This window comes from Exophiala aquamarina (genome assembly GCF_000709125.1).
Source record: "Exophiala aquamarina CBS 119918 chromosome Unknown aczIA-supercont1.4, whole genome shotgun sequence".
Lineage (NCBI taxonomy): Eukaryota > Fungi > Ascomycota > Eurotiomycetes > Chaetothyriales > Herpotrichiellaceae > Exophiala > Exophiala aquamarina.
Genome location: NW_013550584.1, coordinates 1,700,056 through 1,724,766, shown reverse-complemented (window position 1 = coordinate 1,724,766; position 24,711 = coordinate 1,700,056). Strand labels below are relative to the sequence as shown.

General features: G+C 49.6%; 6 protein-coding genes across 6 annotated transcripts; 1 reads left to right on the top strand and 5 right to left on the bottom strand.

The window, feature by feature from the left end:
- Window positions 1-805: 805 nt before the first annotated feature.
- Window positions 806-1,368, bottom strand: A1O9_05727 (ATP synthase subunit D, mitochondrial; the record flags this gene model as incomplete). Its single annotated transcript, XM_013404943.1, has 2 exons — window positions 806-835; window positions 898-1,368. The coding sequence occupies 2 exons, from the start codon at window positions 1,366-1,368 to the stop codon at window positions 806-808; spliced, it is 501 nt and encodes a 166-aa protein (XP_013260397.1).
- A 560-nt stretch (window positions 1,369-1,928) lies between these two features.
- On the bottom strand, window positions 1,929-2,702 carry A1O9_05726 (nascent polypeptide-associated complex subunit alpha; the record flags this gene model as incomplete). Its single annotated transcript, XM_013404942.1, has 3 exons — window positions 1,929-2,256; window positions 2,310-2,368; window positions 2,463-2,702. The coding sequence occupies 3 exons, from the start codon at window positions 2,700-2,702 to the stop codon at window positions 1,929-1,931; spliced, it is 627 nt and encodes a 208-aa protein (XP_013260396.1).
- A 931-nt stretch (window positions 2,703-3,633) lies between these two features.
- Window positions 3,634-4,229, bottom strand: A1O9_05725 (large subunit ribosomal protein L14e; the record flags this gene model as incomplete). The annotated part of the gene is made up of 3 exons (XM_013404941.1): window positions 3,634-3,690; window positions 3,781-4,044; window positions 4,104-4,229. 3 exons carry the CDS (start codon window positions 4,227-4,229, stop codon window positions 3,634-3,636), a joined length of 447 nt encoding a protein of 148 aa, XP_013260395.1.
- A 3,199-nt stretch (window positions 4,230-7,428) lies between these two features.
- Window positions 7,429-9,521, top strand: A1O9_05724 (uncharacterized protein; the record flags this gene model as incomplete). Its single annotated transcript, XM_013404940.1, has 5 exons — window positions 7,429-8,001; window positions 8,052-8,158; window positions 8,208-8,333; window positions 8,383-8,466; window positions 8,516-9,521. 5 exons carry the CDS (start codon window positions 7,429-7,431, stop codon window positions 9,519-9,521), a joined length of 1,896 nt encoding a protein of 631 aa, XP_013260394.1.
- Window positions 9,522-10,689: 1,168 nt separating this feature from the next.
- A1O9_05723 (elongation factor 2) lies at window positions 10,690-13,394 on the bottom strand (the record flags this gene model as incomplete). Its single annotated transcript, XM_013404939.1, has 4 exons — window positions 10,690-12,999; window positions 13,052-13,166; window positions 13,217-13,295; window positions 13,349-13,394. The coding sequence occupies 4 exons, from the start codon at window positions 13,392-13,394 to the stop codon at window positions 10,690-10,692; spliced, it is 2,550 nt and encodes an 849-aa protein (XP_013260393.1).
- A 1,052-nt stretch (window positions 13,395-14,446) lies between these two features.
- Window positions 14,447-24,213, bottom strand: A1O9_05722 (uncharacterized protein; the record flags this gene model as incomplete). The annotated part of the gene is made up of 2 exons (XM_013404938.1): window positions 14,447-24,098; window positions 24,155-24,213. 2 exons carry the CDS (start codon window positions 24,211-24,213, stop codon window positions 14,447-14,449), a joined length of 9,711 nt encoding a protein of 3,236 aa, XP_013260392.1.
- Window positions 24,214-24,711: the final 498 nt, after the last annotated feature.

Here is a 24,711-nt window from a genome sequence, read left to right as displayed (position 1 = left end):
GTGTCTCTCAACACGCGCGAAGATAGTTCATAGTGGAGAGCAGCCCATACCTCAGCTTTAGAATTGAGAACCACCATGCTTTTTCGCTTGGAGGAGCCCTGAGCGGTAGCATTGAGTGCAGAGTTCGACACGGAGGCATCACCGCTAGCGGATATGGGAAGCCTTGAATTGGATCGCTCTTCCTTTTTGACATGTCAGTAGTCATAGGAACCGAATTGAATGCAGCATTTCGCGCCACTTACTTCTCCATTGCTGCGTGAAGGTGACTTGTTACGCTCAAGTTGGCTGAGCTTTCGCTTCTTACCAACTTGGGAACTCACCATGGGCGCGGACCGATGCGCAAAAAGAGAGGTTGTAAGAAATATAGAGGAGACGGAGTGCGAAAGGCGCAAGTGCTCATGTGCTCGAATTTATAGACAAGCCGCGACAGGTGCCTCAAAATCCCTGCACACTTTGGGAACTCGGGCAGTCGGCTGCCTGCTATCACAGCAAAGGCAGCGACGATGTCATAGTAATTGCGATGTTAGATCGGCTGGTGAGATGTTGTCAGTTCTGCGGGCTGGGAAGTGCGTGCCTGTCGCGAATATCATGATGCTTCCGGAATCGAATTAGAACAAGACTGCTTCAATGTCACTCCATGTCACCACGGATGATGAAAGGTCCAAGAGCTGGGGTTAATGAAACAATGGAGTTAACGAATTCTGATTGTTCTAAACCACTATACACAAATCCGCGGAGGAAAAGAAGCTTTTGCCCGCCGGGAAGCTTTGGACCAAGTTTTGTTTCAGGGTAGCACAGCAACTGTCTACAGAACAGACAGGTTGGGGAATCTCTCCTGTAGGGCAGTTTGTTAGTCTTCGAAAACAGAATTGAGCGCGTTGAGCTAGGTGGCCATACCTGGTATCCGGGTGGCATCCATCTTCCGTTCTTGACCAACCTTGCCGTGTACTCATCGATCTCGGGCTCGGCCTTTGCAAGCTCGTCCACGGTGGTCTCGTCCCAAGGCCTGGCGCCCTCGATATCGGCTAACGCCTTCTCCAAGCTTCTCAACTCAACCTCGACCTTTGTCTTGGTCTCCTCAGCATTCTTGATGGCGACCTGTTCAAAACTCTCAATGGCCTTGATCTGCTTGCTGACGTCGTAGGTCTTGGGCTGGAAAGTTTTATAATATTGCTCGATCTCGTCAATGACCGCGGTGTTCTTCAGAATTGATCGGTAGTGGCCGAAATCGATGGTTGTGGGTTGCTCCTGCAGAACCTGCACTCGGCGGCGAGCGTCATCGTTTCGCTTCTTGAAGTTGGCTAGAGCTGTTGCCGTGCTGCCACGTAGACCAAGTTGGGAGCCAACCTTGGTCCAGTCGAGCTTCATCGCGGAGCGAGCCTGTTCATTTGGAAAGGGTCAAGGTCAGCCAACCGTTCTTTATGCTTACTGAGATGAAGCATGAAGCTCATATCAACACAGAGGAATCTTTTGCACGTACTTGAGTAGCCATTTTGGCAAGTTGGGGTTCTTATTGCAGGTGTATGGCGCAAGTGTTGAGCTTTGTCTGATCTCGAAGTCGAATGTCCCTGGATATCTCTTGGGACTACGTTGAAATCGTCTTAGCGCCAAAACCACGTGATTTTTTTCCTGAAGATGCACCTACAAGGACAAAACGAGTTAACCGACCTTTTTGACTCTGATGTATTGTTCTGATACATAGGTTTCAGGTCCACGAAGAGACCAGCAGCCCATCGCACAATCTACAGCCAGAAAGTATCAAGAATCTTTCTTGTGAGAAAGTCATTGTATTTTGCGGACTTGTCTACGTTGTGTGATTGAAAATCTACCCCTCTGGGTTATTCGCAATGTTCGCCCGGTTCGTCGACCTGGAGCAGGACAGTGAGAGACGAGCCTTAGCCTGATGTAGATCCAGAACTTTTGCTAGCTTATACACTTAGCGCCATGATAGAATTGACTATGTCATTGCCATTCTCCTTCAGCGCGTTGACTGCCTTTTTCCGTGAAACTGATGCTTGGGTCATGACGAGTTCGATGTCCTTAGCTTCGAGACCACTATCATCAACTTCCTCATCATCATCGTCTTCTTCCTCGGCCTTTTTATCTTCAACAGCCTTGCCTTTGCCATGATCATGGTCATGGTCGTGATCATGGCCAGAATGGTCCGCGTTAGCGGCCTCAGCGGCAGCGAGCTGCTGAGCGGCAGCAGCTTGCGACTGAGAGTTAAGATCTTCGATCTTAGCCTCACCAAAGATGCTGTTGTTGATGTCAGCTGGTGGCCCTCATAGCCCTGCGGCAGTTCTACTCACATCCATGTGTTGCTTGTGGGTGATCGGTAGACGTCAGGGTTGGAGATGACAAAGAGAATCTATGAACGAATGTCAGACGCTGGTGATTCACACATTGCTGGCTAGATAGTTTCAGGATGTCGTCCTTGCGGCTCACTTGCCCGGTGAACTTACTCCCTTTGGTCTTCTCAGGGTGACTCTTGTAATTCCTGGAACATGCTTCAATCCCAACTTGCCAATGGCTTTTCGTGCCTTCTTCTCGTTTCGGCTGTGAACAGCGACTGCTGAACCAGCAGGAATATTGGCCTCGCCCTCAGCGGCCTCAGGTTCGGAGTCGGATGAGCTAGATGCATCATCTGCTGCCTGCTTGGTAGGCTCATCGTCGGGGAGCTCTTCTATTCTAGGATTCGACATCTTGACAGAACCGTGCGCACGAGGACAGGAATGACTGAAAAGGTGAAAGCTGCAAGAGAAGTCAGTTAGTGGATGAGAAGGACGGTAGTGTTGAGACTGCGAGTCTGAGGAGCACCCCGCAGGTCGAAATTGGCGGTTTTCACAATTGATACTGCTCGGGAAGGTCAGGGGTTTAATGGACGGTCCTTACATTCGAGTCTCTCAATCTTACTGTTGCGCAGGTCAATTTTGCAGATTTTAGTCTGGAAGCTTGAGGCATTGTGAATTGATGCCGAGCTTCATGGTTCTCCAGGTCTTGGCGATAGCCCGCCGCTTTAACCTGTTTTTGTTCCCGAAATTCGACTTTAGCCTCATGTGTCAGAGACAGAGTAGTGCCTACAGGAAGTTCACTTCAGAACGCAGCAAACTCCAGTATCAGGGAAGTTCGAGGTTCTCTCCCTTGGATATGAGTTTTGGGGCTACACATGGATTGGCGTTGAACGAGTGACAAGATCATCCCATCAAACAAGTTGATCGCCGTCCTCATCTGGTGGAAGATAAGTTTCGTCATGTCTACCTTAGGTCCCTAGGTAGACTTGATGTTGAAGTCCTTCTTCCTCGATAGATAGGCACTTGCAGTGTCACAGTAGCGCAGCGATATCACAAAAGAAAACAAAACGACAAATTGACTTGCAGAATTTGGATTGGAGTTTGCGGACCAGCTGTCAGAGATCTCTTGCTATTCATGAATTTATTGCATCATGGTGTGCGAGAAAACGGTGCGGGTGCAATAAAATAGCCACGACCGCGGGATAGTGGTTTATCAATCATTTTTTTGGCGACTGATTTTCCGTCGACACGCACACACGCCCTGTATGTCTTTCGTCCCTTTCTGACTTCTGAATAAAGGGTTTAGTTGGTAATTGAATTGACGCCTGAATCATGCCTGGATTTATGCCTTTGCCGTCGCTCGAATCTTCGCATGTGCCTTCGACACCTCAAATCGTGCCTGTTACATCTCAAAGGTCAGTCTTGTAGCCCACCACAGCACGTCGAAAGCCCGTCTTGCTCTACTTTGTCGGGTTGGGAGAGATCTCACCTGCTTCTTCAGCCTCAACACCTTGAATCGCTCGAAGTCTGTCAGGTTCTTCCGTCGGTCTTGTTGGTCTCGCTTCTTTGACCAACTCGACTCTACCCACTTCTTGTCTATCTCATGCTTCTCCCACAGCTTCTTCACTGGACCGGTACCGGCGGCCTTTGGCAGGTTGGGGATGACCCAGGGTGTGAGGGAAACGTTGCTGGTGGGAACAGCTTGTCGGGGAACGACTGAGCCTTCTTTCGACGAGGGGCCGTCGACCAGGATCTGTGAAAGTTGTAAGCCCACATTCTGGCTAGCAGTCCAGATCCAACACAAGCACGCACTCTGCCAGGGTCTATTATCTCAACGACGGTTGCAAGTTTGCCGTCGAAAGGTCCAGAGCGGAGGGTGACCACTCGACCAACCTCGACTAACTTCCACCCGGCGGCCTTAATATCAACGTTGGACATTTTGCCGAAAAGACTGCACGCAATATGGTCAGTAAATGAACCAGAGTATGAGCAATGCGGAAGAACGTACAAAAAGTTTGCGAAATATTTCGATCGCACTGAGTTGTCGTCGATCCAAATCGTTCAGATGTTGAGGTTGCGCTACTCATTTTCACTCGATGTGTGGCCCGCCAAGGCCGACATTTGCCAAGATTGTTAAGTCTTGGCACTGCCTTTCCAGAGTTGTTTTTTCTCCGAAAAGCTCCTGTTCAGCTTTCTTCTCGAGATTTCCTTTTCCTTTTCCCATTTGCCCATATCAACGTTCTGTCTTTATTAACTACTCCAATCCGTATACTGAGCTATGTTTACTTTGACCTCCACTTTTATCTTGGCCATGCAATCTCGGCATGGAGTGGTCAATTATGTGTGATACACCGCCGCGAGAGATAGCATCATCGCGCCCAAACTTGGAAGCTCACCTTGAGCTGGCTGTAACGAGGTGAAATCAGCGTAGCTGCTCAGTATTCGCCTGGTATGCTTGGTGCTTTCGTGATTGGCCGCGTCTCAAGGTAGGCGTCAGCTTGCTCTTTGAGACGTGCAGTTCAAGGATCTACAGGTAAGAATTTTTGTACCCTCAGATGTTTTCTTCTTTATGATGTAATAATTTGCGATTGAATCTGATGCTGGAGACTCTCGCCGGAGCCTCTTAACAGTGTCAGAGACATGATATTCCATTCTTACATATTCTGATATTACGTTGATGTCAACAATGCTCTCGTTCCCACTCGATCTCTGAGCTATAACGAACTGACGGACTTTCATGCTAGGTTGTTCCACGTGGCCACTGCATGTGCCAAAAGCACTGTAGTCTCCCCAATGTCCCGCCCATTGCAAGCTCTATGGAGCCTATATCTTTGTCTTCCCGACGTCCGGTGGCTCGGATCCAAGCAGCTACAGTCAATTAACACAGGTATGAACTCAGTCTTCCTCATTTCACATTTATTTCCCGATGATTACACCCTTTGCACTAGATAGTAACTGATCAATTTTGACGTGACTGTACCCCTTTACACCAAGATCTCTGAGGGAAACTCTTTACTGAGCACCGCAACGTATCAATTTTGAGCTGGACCGATACTGATTTGTTTGACAGGTAGGGAATTCGTGCGATGTTAGTATCAAAATTATAACTTGATTGTCAACCGATTTTAGCGGGCTTTGCCAATCTCTTGTGGCATTCATCGTATGCGGGCGTGGAATTCTTGTGCAACTCGAAAATTTATGTTCATATGCCAATACGGGAAACTGTTCTTCTAACCACTAAGTGGCTTTTTCGATCCGGTTAGTGCTTCCTACGCAGGTCGCCATGCTGCGCAAACTAGACACATACGTGCCTCGTTGCACAGGCTAATCTGTTCTGATTTTGGGCAAACTTCCCCAATTATTCACAACTCAGATACCCCTTCTGAAGTGTGGTGGCTTGCGTGTTACTTTGTGGTTTGACAAGTCATGACTTGTTTCTTTCATCTGCATCCGTGCCAACACAGTAACTCACTTGTTCGGTTTGGCATTGGGAGCAGGTCTCTTGTACAAGGAAAAAAAGCAAGTTGGCCCCTGAACAATTCCCAGTCTACGTGGGATCACCAGCTGAGTCTGTCACTCGAAGAAGCATCCAGCAGTGGGATCAGTCTCACATTAAATGATCTATTTGGCGAGCGGGAAGATTGAGCAGACGCGCAGAGGCCCCTTCGTGGCACCACAACGCTGAAGTACTGTACAACAATAGCACTAATGGTATGAAACCCAGCTCTTTGTTATTGAATAGGGGCGCTACCTCGTTAGAACTCATTGCGTAATGTTCGGTATTGCGTATGCCCTCGGACACCCAGGTCGTAGTCATAGCTCGTAAGTCGTGACCGGTGAGGACTCTGAAGAGGCTTGCTAGCCACGATTCTGGTCAGGCTCTGATACAGGGAAGCGAAATGACACGCCGATAAGGATGATATTCTCGGTACGGGTTGCGGAAGGACAACAGGGCGATCAAGCAGTATTCCGTAGTCCGATCGCTTAGCACGTACAGGGGTGAGGGTTGGTCCTACGGCAAGGCTTCGTGTTCTTTTGTGGGGAAGTGCAGGACGATGGATAGTGGAAAGAAGGCTGGCAAGCATTCGGCGAGCAGGAGAAGCTTTTACGGGGTGTGGAAACAGTGCCGTCGTCGGAGAGAGTTCAAGGAAGTGTTACACCAATGCGGCAGTGAGATGGGCAGGAGGTTGAGATTCGGACCAGGCACGCCAGCCCAGCAAGGGTGTTTCAAGACGGTGTTTGCAAGAGGAAAATGGGCGTGTTCTGTGCCAAGCCGCGTCTCCTGCGAGGCTTTCCCTTGCCTCATCAACGCCTTTCTCTAAGCAGAAGCATTGTTATCGGGTGATTCAGCTGAATCTTCTTCGCCTTTTGAGCACAACATGAAGCAATCAGTGCTGCTATTCCTCTTGCTGCCATGATGACCCTTCGGCATCAGCTCCCGAAAAGGGCTGAGCAGCCAGGAGAAGGCAAGGTTCCCACCCCATGAAACAACACCTCAAACCAGTTCCGTGTCCGGCACTCCAAGCAGTGGTCGGTCCTCCGTGCTGCGTACTGTCCAAGGTAAGGCTACACATGGAAACCGCAATGAGCAGAGTCCAGTGCAACACCACTGGGTCAGCAAATGGTAACTTGGTATGGACGCGGTACGGCTGGTCGAGTCGTTGCTCGTCGGTTGTTGCGATGGGTTCCAGGTACATACGAGGGCTGCTCCTTCCTCCTGATATGCTCAACCTCAGGCTGGACAGCATTCTCTTCCCTTCTCCCACTCATTCCTTCCTTCTTTCCTCCTGGCCTGTCTTCCTTCCTTCCTTCCCCGTCGTCCGCTTTCCCCACCTCTTTTCTTCCTGTTCCCGAGTCAGTGTGACCAAGCTTCTTTCAAGTTTTCAATTCTGCTTCAACACAGCGATCCCAGACGACAATCAGCCACCAATCTTCACTGCTGGTCCTGTGGATTGACGACCTCGTTGCCATCACCGCGACCCTGCATTGGAACGTGGCTGCCTTATACTTCCATCTGGCTTCTCAACTTCTTCTCGACTCTATTCTTCTCTTCTCATTCTCGAGAACTTGTGCTGACTTCCCTTCTACGCCCCTTGACATCTGAAGTTTTAATCTGTTTTGCTGTTCGCCTGTCCGGATGGCTGACCCGAATACTCCATGCGGCGGTACCGTGCCTCGGACAGTCGTTGACAAGGGAACGACCACACCTGCCCTCCCTAAATATGCTCAAGGCTACGACGGTTCAATGAGGTACAACACCGATGGACTTGGAATGACCTATATCAGTATAGTTGCCGTCTGGACCTGCTTCCTTATTCCCGTTTGCATATTTCTCCTCAAGAATCGACATCTGCCATTCCTTCGCATGCGCAACATTCCCCTAGCAATCAGTGCTGTGGCCACGCTCCATGTCTACTGGATACTCTGTCTGATCGCATACGTATTGAATGGGTTTTTCCCATGCACCACGGAATACTGGATCATGAGCATCTACCTCCCCCTCGGTATCGCTCTCTTCCAGGCTTCAAACTCGCAACTGCTTTCAATCGCCACCGCCCAAAAGAAGTACACGCAAGGAGATTCTCTGGTCAAGTCACAGACTAGTACAAATCCTCGGGTGAGAGGGCTACGCAAGTACTGGCAAAGACTTAGGGCCTACAATGCTACCAAGAACACAATGGCCTGGATAGGCATCGGCATGACCCTCCAGGTAAAACCTCATCTCTGCTTCGGTGGGACTTGGGCTAATAATGGTACGAGGTGGCCGTCGCCCTTGTTGTCTTCCTTGTGTCGAAGAAGTTCCATCAGGCATTTGGGACTTTGCAGTCCCCAGCAGATAACCTTAGCTGCCGACGAGGTTGGGAGTGGTAAGTGTTGAATGACATCCCGTCTGACATAACTCTCACTGCCCTTTAGGTGGCCATCCATTACCTGGCAGCTCTTCTGGGCCTGGATTTATGCACCCATTCTTCTCTGGCGAGTTCGGAATATCCGTGACGTTCACGGCTGGAGGTCACAGACCATTGTTTGCATCATAGCTGGGTGAGCTAGTCACCATTGTGGTCGAGACACCATTTCCTGACAAACGCAGGCTGCCGGCTTCACCTATGTGGCTGATTGCATTGTATGCACCTGGGATGCGTACAGCCGATTTCTATTTCATCCCTCCAATGTGGTAAGCATCATAGAATGGACCAATCTTCACAAGCACTAACAAGTCACAGGTTCTCTATTTCTATCGTTATCATGCAAGGTTGCATGGTATTTGTGCCTTTCTTCCAAGTATTCAAAAACCGCAGCTTGGAAACCGAGACACGCGAGATTATCGCCGAGTGGGAACAGAAGCAGAAGTCGGATGGTTCTGTCATGTCTGATTTCTCAAAGGATGGTGCTCGCTCAAGAATTTCAACAAGGCAATCAGTCAAGAGCACTGCCAGCAGCCGCCATTGTGAAATGTACACGATGAGCGCCTTGGAGAAAACCCTCCAACTCAATCCGCAACCGCTTCTCATGTTCTCGGCCCTGAAAGACTTTTCGGGAGAGAACATCAGCTTTCTGATTCACGTCCGAGAGTGGAAGGCTAACTGGAATTCGCATACGTCAAAATCAAATCAACATCGCAAGCGAGAACCCGAAAAGGTACCCGATAATGCGTTGGTCCGCAAGCAGTTCCAGAGAGCTGTCGGCATCTATGCCTCCTTTGTCAGTCTAAAGTACTCAGACTTCCCTATCAATATCTCGTCGCAACACTTGCGGGATTTGGAAGCTCTTTTCGAGCAGTATGCGGCGCTAGTCTGCGCTAAGCCTGCTCCAAATGCTGCTACTCCATTTGAGAACTATTGGTCCTCCACCGTCTCTGAAGATCTCGAAAGCCAACCTGGAAAAGCTCAATTGTCAGTGGTTTCCACTATCATCGGCGAGGGTGGCAGGGATAATACCAAGCCAACTTCCGACCCAACTCGTCAACTGGGAGAACTGAAGATGACTAACTTCGGCGACAGATTACCCGATAATATCGGTATTCCTGACTCATTCGACAGTACAGTCTTCGACAGAGCCGAACTGAGTATCAAGGAATTGGTCTTGACAAATACTTGGGCGAAATTCGTCAAAGCAGGCTTCGCACAAACCGAGAAGCAAGGTGTGACTGCCAAACTACAATCTGCTATCCAGGCTTGCCGCATCCGATTTCCAAGGCGGCGGTACCACGCAGGAGATACCCAAAAATGAGATACCCAAAAGCTCTATAAAAGAGAGAACGAATTCACTTGTTGTTGTTTTATTCGGATGGAACCAAAAGTGGTGTTGAAGCCTTAATGCATTAACTCAAGGGCGAGGGAAGTACCTGGTCAAGCGAAATCAAGAATGTGTGTGCCCATGTTATGTTTTCAGGATTGCTCAGACGTTCTCTCGCTGGAATAAAAAAAGCATATGGGAAAGCCTGGTGGGCCGCGACCTAACAGCTTTCAATCCAGCTTGAGATGTCTCAAAACTTTAGGACGTCGGCGTGCCTGGTACTATTAGAAATGGGATGAAGCCAAGAGCAGCATCAGTTGATCAGGAATGAATATATATCCGTGAGAATAAATAGCGCTCTTTGCTCATAGCGAACGTTGTTAAACGTTGTGCAAAACCTTCCTAAAAGGAGAGGGATTCTCTTCTCATAGTTACATAACGGCATCCGAGATGGCGGCTACAAAAGTCACATATTGGGACAACGTCGCCTTTGTTCCCCTTCCAGGTTCGGCTTCATTGTTACTGGACCCGAAATTTACGTTGATGGTAGTTGAAGCACACGCCTAAGCCTGCTCTACTGGAGAAAGAACCATCTAATCATGCACAACACACTGCTGACAACCGAGTAGGACCGCGATACCACCAGTCTAGTGTGTTTGTAGTTTCCAACCATTCGAAACTGTCCGAGCACCCTTCCCTTGTCCCTCGCGCTCCCTTCTCGGAGACTCATACCAAGTACGACACGGGTATTGCACTACCAAAGGCATTTGGAAATTTTGCATCATTGTCGTCATAATTCTACTCAAGCAATGGTGAAAGTATCTTTTTTCTTCTTCTCCTCTCTAATTATGGGCACGTTGAAGAGGGGTGAGAGAGACTATCTAATCCACACAGCACCAGGGAATCGAGAAGAAGACCTTGTGTTGGAGTTCCCGTGGGTGTCGACACCATGCCCAAGCTTTTCTCGTCTGTCATTTGTGTACGTTGCGAGTATCACTCAAGACCCGACTTTTCCAGGAGGCAATTCTTGCTTCAAAGCGTAGCATTGTGTTTGGAAGGTCGTTCGTAGAGTGAGTAAACAATGCTCATCCGACCATAAACCCATCCATGCAGTTCGTAAGGTCATGGTCTTCTCCTCTATCGTGCTCCGCAGCAGAGTTGTCTACAACTTGTCTGTTTGGAATGTCAGTAAAATATTGCATTCCATAGATTTGTCAAAGAGCTTACCATAGTAGTTATCATATCCAGGAGGCTGAGGCTTGAGGCCCTTCCTGGTACGTGTCTTCTCAACGATCTGACCAGGCATAGTAGTGTTGTTAAGAACAGAACCTCCAGGAAGGATTTGCCAGTGATCGAACACCATCTGGGGGAAGGCTTGCCCGCTAGTGGCGGCACGGAGATCTGCGTTGAAACCGAATGATTCGGCGACAGGCAGATAAGCCCTAACTGTGAAGAGAGGGGTTCCAACACGTTGCTCCTCTGAGAAGACGTGACCTCTTCTACGTGTAAGGACACCATAGATACCACCCATGGCTTGCTCGGGAACTTGGATCTCAACCAAGAAGACAGGTTCCTGAAGACCAGGTTCGGCCAAAAGTGTGGCAGCGTATAGCACACGTCTTGCAGTAGGGATGATCTGACCACCACCACGATGAATAGCGTCGGCATGAAGAGTGACATCCATAACGTTGAATCGAATTGATCGCATGGGCTCCTCAGCAACTGGACCCTCACGAGTAGCCCACTGGAAACCAGAGACAAAAGAATCCTTGATTTCGCTGAGGTACTGAACGGCCTTGGTCTGGTCGACGAGCAAGTTAGGACCATTGGTATCTGGACCAAAAGCCCAGATCTTTCGAGCGTCAGTGACATCCCATCCATGATCATCGGCGAGAACGCGAGCTCGGGCTTTGAAATCATCACGAGGGTTGATCTTGCCAGCCTCGATGTCTTTTGAAACCTCCTCTCCAAGGGGTTCGGCAATAACATAGAGACGGTTGTGCTTGTTAGGAGATTTGGAGAGAGCGGTCATGCTCGATTTGGCACCGACAGTCTCACGGTATGGCACGACAGGGTCACCGATCTTGAGGGGGACGCCAGCGTGGTCCTCTTCCAAGTCCTTCAGGCAGATCTCCAAATGCAACTCACCAGCGCCTGCAACAATGTGCTCGCCGGACTCGGAGATCATGGTCAAGACGCAAGGATCCGACTTGGACAATCGCTTAAGACCTTCGACAAGCTTTGGAAGATCGTTGGCATTCTTGACTTCAACTGAACGCTGCACAACGGGCGAGACAGAGAACTTCATAACCTTCAGGTTGTGTGCGGTCTCAGATGTGGTCAGAGTGCCAGACTTGAGCAAGAATTGATCGATACCAACGAGACCAATGATGTTGCCAGCGGGCATATCATCGATGGGCTCAACAGTACGACCCATCATGAGAACAGTACGCTGGATGGACTTGACAAAGAGATCGTCTTTCTTGCCAGGGACGTAGTTGGGCCCCTGGATGCGGACCTTTAGACCAGAACGAACGGTACCAGCGAAGACACGGCCAAAGGCATAGAATCGGCCTTTATCAGAGGTAGGCACCATCTTGGAGACGTAAAGCATGAGATCTGCCTTGGGGTCGCAGTCTCGGATGGCAATGCAAGCTGCATCGTCTGATGGGCCTTCATACAGAGTCTCTGCACGATATTTCTGAGCAGTAACAGGTGAAGGCAAGTGGATAACCATCATTTCCAGAAGAGCATCGGCAGCTGGCAGGAACTTTCGCATTGCGACCTTGAGGAGACCCTTGCCGGGAAGTTCCTTCTCTTCGTTGGTGATCTTGATCTCAAGTTTAGTGGCCAAGTTGATAAGCTCATCAACTTTGCCTTTTGTGAAAGCATCGAAGATCTTGAAGATGGGGTCGAGGATGAACTGGTTGAAAGCACGCTCAAGGGTTTTGCCTTCATAGTCGGCGGTCTTGGTCCACTTCTTGGTCTTGGGGTTGAAGTAGTTGTCACCCCATAGACGCTCCATCATCTTGGCCTTGTCGACGCCGAATTTCTTGGCATATCTGATGGCGAATTGGCGGATGGTGAAGGCCCAGCCGTGGAGGCCAGAACCGAAGGCAACGGTACCCTTCTCGGGCCAGACTTGGACGTCACCAAGAGCCTTGTCAAAGTAGGTGGAGATGATGACGTTGACAGACTCGATGGTTCTGAGGAATGATTGATAAAGATCTTCCTTCTCGACTTGTAGTTCGAGGAGGGCTCGATCAACCTTGTTGATGATGACGACGGGCTTGATACGCTCTCCAAGAGCTTGTCGAAGGACAGTCTCGGTCTGAACACAGACACCTTCGATGGTGTCGACAACGACCAAGGCACCATCAGTGACTCGTAGGGCAGCAGTGACTTCTGAGGAGAAATCGACGTGACCAGGAGAATCGATCAAGTTGATCAAGAACTCGTTACCCTCGACTTTCTGGCAATGGTTAGTATCATGACCACTCGTGACGCATTGAATGAGGTCTTACCTGGGGGATGTCCTTTAGATCTTCCTCATCCGGTAGATGGGCATACAGAGAGATAGCCGTTGACTTGATGGTGATGCCTCTTTCTTGCTCGTCCTTGCGTGTATCTGTAAATCGCCTAGACTCGAGTTATTAGGTGTTCCTTGTTTCTCGAAGGGGCTCGCAAACGCTTCACCAGCTTTCGCAGCTGAGATGATACCGGCACGCTGGACAAGAGAGTCGGTCAGGGTGGATTTGCCGTGGTCGACTGTGTTAGTGGTCAGACAGGGTTTCATCCGCGGGGGACGAAGGGAGACGAACCATGTGCAATGACTGACATGTTACGAATGTTGGCCGGCTTCTCCATGAGAGCACGGATCTCGTCGACGGTGAAGCTATTGAAGTCATATTAGCGCCGGTTCTGTGACAGCAAAGCGCAAAAAGGCGCCGTACTTGACCATTGTGGCGGTTTTTTGGGGGGGGAGTAAAGCCTTTGAGCGGCGGTGAGTGTGCTCTCTTGAGCTGTGGGCAGAGGGGGGCAGAGTCGAGGTCTCGCTCGGTCTGCTAGAAAAAGCTGCGCTTGTCGTCGAAGACAAGATAAGAAGTTGAGGTGAGGTTTCGCAGCTTCGTACGAAGTCGAAGTGATGAGACTCGGAAGGTGGGAAGCAGATGTGAAAAATGCTAGTCTGCAGGTGGTGCGTAGAGGGGCTGCCAAGGAAATTCTGGAGTGGCAGTTAATATTTTGGTCTGACAGCGAATGTCGTTCGCTTCGCGCCACCTGGCAAAGGGTGGATCGCCTGGGTCGGTGTCAGACTCGCCACCGATCATGCACAGTCCAATGGACTTCCCCCGCTCTTCGACCGAATGGGTTAGTGCGGAACGGTCCATTGGCAGTGGGTGCCGGAGATAAGTGTGTGAATCACCATCCATCCTGTTATTACCACCCAAGCCTTGCTGGTCATAGAGTCGGTGGTAGAATCAGTAAGACAAGACTCATGCAGACGACATGAACCTTATGGAACCGAGATTCCCATTCGCGACAACACTATTGCTGTTGCTTCAAGCAGATCCAGCCCTTCCCAAAGCCCTATCAAGTCCGAGCGAGGTCGGGCTGGCATTGTTCACTCACAGGCAAATGACTCACTCACATGGGAATTAGATACGAAACCAGTCTAGTACAACAACCAGTAGGGATGTACCCATCCATTCTCTGCGACTCAACGATAGTCATTCAAACTGACGAGGAGTGGCCTGGGTACCTAGATAGTGACCTGGTGACTGTGTCTGACCATTACTAATATAGTCGTTCAGACAGTCAGCAACCCTGCTTTGTCCATACAAAAGATACCAAACTCAGGAATTCTTCAAAACGCCCTCGCTATGCCTCGCTATGCACCCAATGACCTTTAGCGATTAATCTTAGCTGGCCCCAAGAATTCGAGCATAAGCATCTTCGACTTCCCTGGCGATCTCCAAAAGGGAAACAATCGCGATAGAATGTGTTGCTTCCGGTAATTTGTCTCGATGCAACCCTATCCATTCTAACGGCGGAGTTGCCTCTCCCATGTCTCGAAGTTGAGGAGTGTCAATCATCGGTGGCACAAGAGCAACATATGTAAATCGGGACTGGGGAACATTGACCACCGCAGTGATTTTTTCTTGCCCGCCGTTCTCCCCTTCACCTTGTGGCTCGGCCGTAATCTTGACTGCTGAAGGAGCCAAAGGCTTTCCAAGTCGTTGAGCCACCCCGCGGGAATGTGTTTGCCACATACCACGAATAAAATTTATTCGTGCAAAATTCCATCCAACGTCCACTTTGCCCTCAAATGTACTGCGAAAGACATGTTCTATGATATTCGAGTCTGGTTCTTGCCACGTTTGCATGGACGAGACGAGTCGAGGGACCTTCACTATCGTGCCTCCTCGAGAAGTTGTTGCTTGCTCGATAACCTCTGGGACCGATACTTCGCTCAAAGCCTTCGTGGTGACTCGGTTCACATTGGATAGAGCTACCCTGACTTGACCTAGACTCATTCCGAGTCCACTATGAGTCTTGCCTTCAGTTGTTGCCACAGCAAATCGTGCCTGCACATCAGTCGCCTCGACCTTCAGGATCTGGGTGTCAAAGAATGTAGTTGGGAAGGCACCCAAATCCAATGCCTTGAGCGTCACAACTACGTCTGTGTGCAGCGAGAACGTGCCTTTGCTGGTGGACTTCTCCTTCAATTGTGAAGGTGGTGTGACCCAGCTGCTCGAGGGAAAGACCGACTTCCTTCGCAAGAACTTATCCAAATCGCGTAAAGAGGTTTGATAGGCCTCTTGCTTCTCCTGCACGAGCCTCTCGAAGGCCTGTACCAAAGCCAAGGCTTGTCCGGCTGTCGCGGTTGTACAAAAGATTTGCACTTTGCCACCATCAAGAATGCCTACCAAACGATCAGTCGCACTCCCTCGGCCTTGTCTGACGTTATACATCAAGAACTCGAAAGAAGAGATGTCTGCTACAGCAAAAGGTTGATAGTCGAAGGATGCCTTGACCCGAAGATGCTCAAAAGCAATCGAGGCCTGCACCAGCGGAGCTCTTCTGTGCGCCTCCGAATCTATGGGCCACCTGATGGAAGTTCTGGCCTTCATATTTTGAAGCTCGACAAAGCCGCTCATTCTGCCTGTGCTGTCGATGCCGACTCTGTCAAAGCCAATGCAAAGGTTTTGTTCCGAATCATTGTTCTTTTTCGAAGAAGCCCATAATTTAGAAATTGTTAAGACTGACTTGCCTAATCCCTGACCCAGATCGACTTGTAGTTTGATCTCCTGGATTGAGATGATAGCATGCCATGGCAGAGTTCCCTGGGCGGATATCTCCTGATACCGCTGCATTGCATAAGCCTGTTGATCTTGCGTCGTCGCAATAGACGTTGTAGGCTTCGAAGCACGTCGAAGCTCAGCAGGGTACCATATCTCGCGAAAGAGGAGAAAGTCTTGGACCTGTTTTGCATTGATGTCGATGTTCATCGGACTGATATTGAGAATGACGGAAATTCCAGTTCGGGAACTGACGTGCTTGCTGTTCATTAGTGACATCACAACTGAGTCGACTTCAAAGCTCGCTGTGGATTCCCTCGAGTAGACGTGTTGCACCGAGGCCTCAAGCTTATTGAAAGTAGTCAGAACCGCAAAAAAGCGCTCCTGATCGGGAGCCGATACTGTATTGACAGCCACAAAAATATCGGCGAACCTTGTTGTCGCAGCAACTCGCGCGATGGGCTGACAACTGAGGCTGAATTCCTGCCGCTGGATGTAGAGACCGGCATTCAATTTACAACGACCCAAGATTGCTTTTGGAGTGGTATTGGTGATCGTGGCATCGGAAAGATAACTGGTCCGCGGAACCTGTGGAGGAGGCTGTTCCGCAGTCGAGTCTTCGTCACCTAGAATTTCCTTGACACTGGATGAAATTTCGTGGATCAGAGGTACAACAGTTGGGTACAGGGTGTTTGATGATGCTGCCACCTTGACCTCGGTACTCAAGGATGGATCGTCCTGTCCGTTGTCGCTGTACTCAATTTTGAGTGCGACGCCAGGAGACTTCAATATTGCCGAAGTTGCATCGTCTCCTTGGACAGCTTGTCCGTACCGACCGGCACGCGATCGCTTTTTGCCTTTCAGGAAGCCGAAAACCGAGGTATTTTGCTGTACTTCAGCGCGTGGACTGATGTGGACCACAGCGCCAGCAAAATCTGCGTCTACAAGAAGTGAAGCCAGCCGGTTCCCTCCTAGAAAGCCGGAATGCTCTGTTCCAGATGTTTGTGGATTCTCTGTCGCAGATTTTTTTGCCTCCCGTAGATCGGCACTCGCATTGGCGATTGATTTTTGGAGAGCGTGGGCTCCAATGACAGAATCTGTCGCAAGCCGAAGATCCAAGGCTTTGCCCTTCGCTTGAAAGGCGAATCGGCGATCACGCTTGGTACTCAGATACACCGCACCAAAAACGACTTCTGGAAGCAGCGCAGAGTTAGCTGTTCGTTGAGTGGGAGAATCTGCTTGAGACTGAGGTACGATCTGCAATTGAGTGTCAAGAATGGAAAGTCTTGCAGTCCCTTCTTGTCTAGTCTGGAGGTCAACTCTGCGAATTGAGAAAACTAAATCTTCCGGTTCTCGCGTAGGGGATAGCACTGAGTGGCGCGTCAAGTTCCAGCGGATACAGATCTTCTCTAGATCAAGAGCGTAGGTGGAATCGTAGAGTGCCGAGGATGTCGACTCTTGTGACATCGTTGCTACCAAAGCAGCCTCTACCTGGTCTTTAGGCTTCAAGCGATCTGATATGCCCGCGGCTGTCATCCGCCTCAGTCGTGTGATGTTGTCAGAGGCATCGGCAAGTTTGATGGACTGAACACGGTCTTGGATGAACTGGGCGATGTCAACACCCACAGAAGCAGTTTCTTCATATAGTTCAACTGTAATGCCTTCACTTTTCGCGCGATACACTTGGAATGTGCGAGAACCGGAATCATTTGAAGTTCTTCCAGACGCTTTGAGCCCCACGACTACCTTCCCCACATTGACCTTATTGTGACCAGCTGTACGATAGACACTTAATCCAACTCCCTTCGAGTCGAGAGAGAACTGTGGGTGTTCGTATATTGAATTTAAGTCATCAGATTCATTATGAATGAAAAGAGTGGTTCCTTCTAGTCTCAATTCCATTTCAGCCTTGTAATTGCTTCCTTGGTGAACTGAGGGAGCGCTCATGTGTATGTTCACTCCTGCAAGTGTGCCATGAATAGCAAATCGCAACATCAACATGGGCTTGACAGGCTGTGTCGGGTGGGATTCAGCTGGGCGACCTTTGACCTGATCTAGAGACGATCGTATTCGCTGTACTAATCTTTTGGTATCCGGAACAAGTTGCACTACGCCAGGCTGATTCAGGGCGTCGAAACATGCTCTCACCCCAGCGGCCTCGAGGTTGACTTGTTCCACTGTCGTGCGTGCATGAACCACCACGAATTGGGGTGTTTGCCGCACCGAGAGACGGCCACTAATCGGTGGCATCTTCAGGATTGATAAATTGTTCCTAGCCGTCCCACGTGGTACTTCGAAAAGATGTTCGTGCTGTTTTATGTCAAAATTAATGTCTAATCCACCATCTTTGCGGGGCAAGACAGATGTCCGCGCAACGTTTCCGGCTATGGTGTAAGAGAGTGTGGGAACAATCGAGATTTTCAATCTGTAGTCGTCCAAAAACATTGCGATGTGGAGGTCGAGATCGAGAGGCGAATTGTTTCGAATGTGCCCAGCAGCATGGCTTTCGTCCTCTCCTAGCGGCATTTGATCTCTCAACCGCATAATGATGTGGACTTCGTCATAAATCACAGACTCTACAACACTTAGCAGTCCCACTATGTTTTCCTTCATCTCGAATCGGAGCTTGTTGCTTGCAGCGCCCACTCGTACAATCGTCTTTTCTGTCGATAAAGCTTGATATGAGACTGATCCATATAGTTTTGGCGACCTCAATTCCCACATCAGCAGTGAGCGTGAGTGACTCTTGAATCTAGCCATAGCTGTATTTGCTGCAATCGTGAAGGATGCAACCTCTGGTCGAATGCCGCCTGTGTTAAAAGAGACTGCACTTCTGAAACTCTCAGCGCCCCACTTCAACCTCAGGTTAAGTGTCGTAAGATATATCGAGGCTGCATCGCTTCCAAGGACAATGGTGAATTGTCTTCTGGTTACAGACTGGTCGACTTGAGCAGTTCTTTTGATGGCAACAGTTGGCTTTGCTGCAGCAAATGGGTTCCCCAGCTCTATGACTTGGCGTGCCAACTCAAGTAACGCCCAGTTGAGATGCAGTGCAATGTCCGCAAGGTATGCTTGTACGATGACTTTCTGTGTAGGTTGATCATTCAAAGATCCATCTACTGGGCCAAGAGCTAAATTCAAATCGAGACCAAGCATTGCTAGATCGCTTTGCCTCGGACCCGGGTCCAGAATGAACCCAAGTTTGCCGACGACAATTTCGGTGGAAAGAGCAGGAGGTCTTTCAACCAACCTGGGTGAACCAGGCCCAAGATCTTCGAAAAGCTTGTTCATGAGGGGCACTCTGTCCCTTGCATAGTCCCAACCGCGCCAACGTTCGAAAGAGGAGAGAACATCCTTCCGAGCCGAACTCTCAAGTTCGAGCGCTTTACAGTCACATACTCCCAATGCAAGCGAGTCGTTCTCACTGAGTAGAGTGAAGAATATATATCTGAGCCGGGTCATGATCTTCCAGGAATCTGTAAGGCGAACATGCTTGTCAGCGCTTCGTAAAACATAGGACGGTTTGGTCAAATAGACGGGGTCTGACACCGAAGAGCCTGCCTGAGTGAGATGATAGATCAAGTGTTTTGACTTGGAGCTTTCGTCAAGTCCAGAAAAGGCACCGGCAATATAATCTACCATTACCGCGCTTCGTTGTATCAACCCAGCCATATTAGCAAGCCGGTCTGACCACAGAACAATATCGAAGTTGCTCAGTTGGAGCTTTGATTTCGTTTCCTCTTTCATGTATAGCCAGAAGCCAGTATTAGCCAGGGACAACTCCGCTTGTGCTCCTGCCTTCCCAGGTTGAAGAGCATCGTCTCGAGCGCTTATGGATAGGCTTTGGATAGAGCCATAAACAACCTGGCTCTGTTCCTGAGCCTTCTGTTCCTGAGCGTTGGTCTTCCGGTGCAGCGAACGATACATAACCTGACTTTCAACCAGTTTTATGTTGTACTGATCATTAGAACCCGGAAACTTTTCACTTGCTACGATGCTGTTAATTAATTTGATATGCGCTCTGGGTAGATGAATCGCGATATCGACCAGGTGTCCGTGATCTCGATGCTTGTACATTTCCATCACCTGTTTCATGAGATCGATCTGAACTTGATCGAGCCAGTCAACCGGGCGATCTGTACGAAGCTCGCGGATCAGCTCTCCAATGGACAAGAACATATCCGGCGTGCAGAATCCAGATAATCCGTTTCCGACCAAGCAGACAAGTCCGTTGTGAGGCGTATGTTCGAATTCACCATGCTGTGTCTCGGACATGCTAGTATGTAACACCAGGTTACTCCATTCCTGGGCCACTAGGCTTGATGCTGGTGGCATATTCGTAGTGTCTGGCTGAACATTGTGCAGCGTGAAGTGAGGCGGGGTCCAAGGGCTTGAGAAAGTCACAAGATTAGTATGGGCATGTAAATCATTCATATCGGCAAGGTTGGAGGTGGTCTTGCCCTGAGCAATCAAGTTCTCAGAAGGAGGTAATGGATTTTTAGAAGTTCCACCCTGATAACCTCCCTTCAAGGCCGGGGGTAGTAAACGCCTGTCAGAAGCATGAGGTTTCGAAGCCCCGCTTCTATGTAGTGAGACCGACGAAGAAGAAAGAAATGAGCTCTTGCGGATTCTCTCTTTGGGAGTTTGTTTATTTCCGGTTCCGCCGAGCAGATTAGTGTTCCGTACCTGGCCCACTGGTTCAGGTAAGACAGGTACGGGCATTGCAGGTCTTTCGCGAGCCCAATCCGGCGTCTTGTGGTTTGCGGGATAGAGCGGATTGGCTTTTAGCAACCAGTCAGCACGGTGAGTACGCTGGTCGTGATAACGAATATGCTGTTGTTGCAAAGCCCTTGTGTGGGCAAGATCTTCAGACTTATCGAGGGAGCCCACGGTGAGCGAAGTTTCGAAGCTTGCATGCGTTTTGACCCGACCAGAGTGACCATCGTGATGGCGGATCGCGCTTGTATGGTCGACAACAGCAAATAAGATCCGCGGAACATGTGCTCTCAATGTTTTGGCAAAGCTGGAACCAGCCCAATCCCCAAAGGAAAGATCGGATTCGGACAGTTCAAACAGAAATGCAGCTCCAGTCGTCACGAGCCAGAGACGCAAGGCTGCAAGGTTGACCCTCAAGAATGTCACGTCGTGAATGATTGATTTCTTGATTTCTGGAAGCGCATTCTCATCATCATCCAAAGTGAAGACAAACGACATTATTGCAGGGATCAACGTTTGTATGAATTTGGACGAGCACTCGCCAGTGATTTCACCCACATCAATGTCCCAATTACAAACGTAGGTTGGTTCAGTTGGTGGAGCTCCGAATAGTCGGTGGCCATAGACGCCAGCACTGTCGATGAAGAGCTGGCAATTTGAGATGCTAGTGCCATCCTTTGAGTTGCTTGAGGGAGTGGACTGTATCGATGCTTCGAGGGGACTTGAATTAACTTGTAGATCCATGTAATAGTTGGTGAATCGCATATCCGCTTCAACCGCGAGCACATCGACCCGCACACATTCTGTCCGTGAGTAAATGTTAGCTGGCAGCAAGACGCTTGAGTTGTCAGCCCGTACTGTTAGGATAACGTCCAGATCGTTCTCCTTTTTCAGTCCAGGGCGAGGAGCATAATTCTCAGGATCGGCCAACATGTTCTGATATTCTTCCAATGTTCGGAAGTGCAAGTCTTCTCCAAAGTAATTTTCCTTGACATTCATGAAATAACGGATTAGGTACCCATGTAGGTAGAACTGGGGAGCGTATCCCGTAACCGTCATGAACAAGGAATCGGTCAAGGTGGGCGCGACATTTGTGTAGTAGTTGTAAGAGCCCTCTAGGCTGAGCTGCTTTAATGTAGCCGTTGTCTTTTCCTCGACAAGTGTATTAAGAGTGCTCCATAAAGGTGTCACCAGCTCCAGATAGGCATTGTGGCCTTCGGCGAGAAATTTGACACTGCTTTGGCGGGGGGCGAAGTACTGCATGGGAATATCTACATTCCCCGTAAGTTGTTGAAATCCCAAGATCAAGAATGCATTTTCCTCCAAGTCGCAAGGGTTGTCGATGATATTGTAGTCATTAGCATTGAGATATAACTTCAGGTTCGGGAATGTCAAATGGAGCTTGTAGAGAAATGGCACAAAAGTCATGTAATCGGGCTTCTGGCCCGCGGTGAAATCGCTTATCAGGTCAGTCAGCAGAAACATGTGGTCTCTCAAGAGAAACATTTCCATCGCGTTGTTCTCAACATCAAAGATCCAAGAGTGAGGGCTGTTCCAGGCGAGAGGATTTGAGAGGTCGCAGAATACCATTTGTGATCTGCACCGCCAGAGGAGAGCGTGGTTCACGCTTGATGTTGCCTTTGTATTTTTGAGGTCAAGCCTTAACAGGTTTTGATAGCCCTGACTTCGGGGAAACATATCCATATCATAGCGAACTGTGGAATCTTTCCCTGCTGAGACAGTCAACCAACCGAAGGGTCGAATATCAGGTCCAATTTTGGTCTTCTGAGATCTGCGAAAGCGAAAATGTCTTTTCCCCCGCTGTTTGCGAACAGCAGCTGCGTCTCGAACTGTATGGGCTCGCCCTCTCCATTGCCAGTCTTTTGAACGTTCTTTGGTAGGGACACGAAGGCTCACCTCATCTTCCAGGTCGACTCGGATGGTCATGACTGTACTTTGCCTCGGCTGCCCAACACCGAGAGCTTCTGCAGGAGTGACAGATTTGAATGGGTTTGGGAAAAAAACGTTCTGGATCTCCAGTCTGAGCCTGTCTGCCCACGGGCCGTAGTTGACAAAGCCGCCTCTGACAGTCAAATCCAAGCCATAACCTGGGGGGCTACATCCATTCACTTCGTCACAGTTGGCATCTGGTTCTTGCCCACCCTCCTGCTCTTCAACAACTTCGCCTGGAATGTCCCAATAGAAGTTCAGGTGTACTGCAGGTGAGTCCAAAACCTGTGAAAACCTGGCATAGTCCACATGGGACCAGCTTTCATGGTCATCCCTCTCATCTTCATCTAAATAGCGGGTCAAGCCATGCCATGACCTGTTCTGGTCGTGAAAGTCCTCGAAAATGAAATGCCCTTTAGACACCCTATCGGGTGAGGCCGAAGTCCGCAAGGATCCACGCGAGCTACGAAGTCCTGGAAGAAGGCGCTTCAAACCATGGCCAATCCTCCTGACTCGGTCTCCGATTCCGAAATCGATTTTCCACCACCGTCTTTTTTTGCGCAGCAGAGATTCAGCAGCTGATATATATTTCTCTGCGGCGGCAGTTTGAGATCTGCGATAGTCGGGATTAGGCTTCATTTCAACCTTGGGGTGGTCGATCTCGAAATCGAAAACTTGACGAAAGATGTCTAGAGGACCAGACGTAGCGGCATCTATGTGGCCGAAAGCGGATGCAAACGTGGTAACCATAATAGCACGCGTGTTCTCATTGCCCAGAGTGATAGCTCCTTTAGTACACTCGATTGAAATTGGCAGGGTCCTCACCATCAATGAGTAGAAGGTGGATACATTTGTTGTAGGCTCGTCTTCGCGGGAGGCAGCACTGGTGTAGGTCTCCATCCGAGAGATAGGGACCCTCGCTTCATCTGGCCCCAAGGACTGATCACTTTTCTCGTTGGAGAGTCTATCGGTTGAGGATTCGCTAGCGAATGTATCTTTAGAGTCTGGTCTTGCTGTCCCGAGGCGATGGCGTAGTTTCCCCGAAAACGACTTGGGCAGCATTCCATTTTTCTCCGGATTCGTGTCCTCAGTTTTCGACTTGGCCAAAGGGTCATCCTTGAAGAAAGAAGCATAGACTGGTGTGCGGTTGTACACGAACCATTCTAGGCCGGAAACAGTGATTGCAAGTCGTGCGTCGGAGGCGTCAGGTTTCCCGATGGGCCCCAGTTCTTGGTCGTCCTCAACAGTAGCAGAGGGTTGGGAAGCATCTCCAGGATTGGATGTCTTCTCTTTGAAGCTGACATGACTCTGATCATCCGTCATGGAGAGATCGACCTGGCGGGCAGACCGAAGCCAGTATCTCCAAGTGATGTAGCCACTCTGGATTAGGACAGTCTCATTCTCAGCATGATAGCGAAGACCTTTGAAGAATATCCTCCCGGCGAGGAAGGAGAGCTGAAGAGACTGGATGTCGATCCATATGCGATACTTGTGCCATGTGAAAGCTCTCAAGCCGTAGGACACCAAAGTTGCAAAGAGGCGGTTGAAGTAGAAGAGAAAGAAGAGGGCGAGACATGAACAGGTGACCAGCTCAATGAACCATGTCCTAGTAGCAGTTAGTAACGCTTGAAGTCGTACTCGAGGACGTTGCTGAGGATTCACCAATTAAAGCTTGTGCTCCCTGTAATGGGCTGGCCAACAAGGTCACCCAAGTCCGCCATGATGATTTGGGCCAGAACCGTGCGAGTTCTCGCTCATGTTTGTAAATAGCGGCAGGAGATGATTGTAGAGAGCATTCCGAAACGAAGACTGCCAGTGCTGAGACTTCGAGAGAGTGAAAACGGGGAAGAGAGCGAAGGCAGTCGTGCAGTGGTACATATGAGGCGAGAGGAAGGGACTGACCGCGTTGTGTTGGTCGCACCTGCACTTTGCATTCCACCGTTCCCCGCAAAGAGTGGCCGCCTGCAACTTGACGACATTTGCAAACTATGTACCGTACATCTCCATCTGCATCTGCATCTCCATTCAAGTTCAGTGCCTCACCCATGCATGCATGACTTTGCCAATTGTCTGCTCATACATCTTCCCTGCTAGGCCTTTCCTTCAGGCAACAGCCACAGCTTCTCTTCCACCTCCCACTCACGCGAACCGCCTCTGTCTACAACATGATGTCCTGCTCTAGCTCCAACTTCATGTCCACCTCCAGGTAGACAAGTACC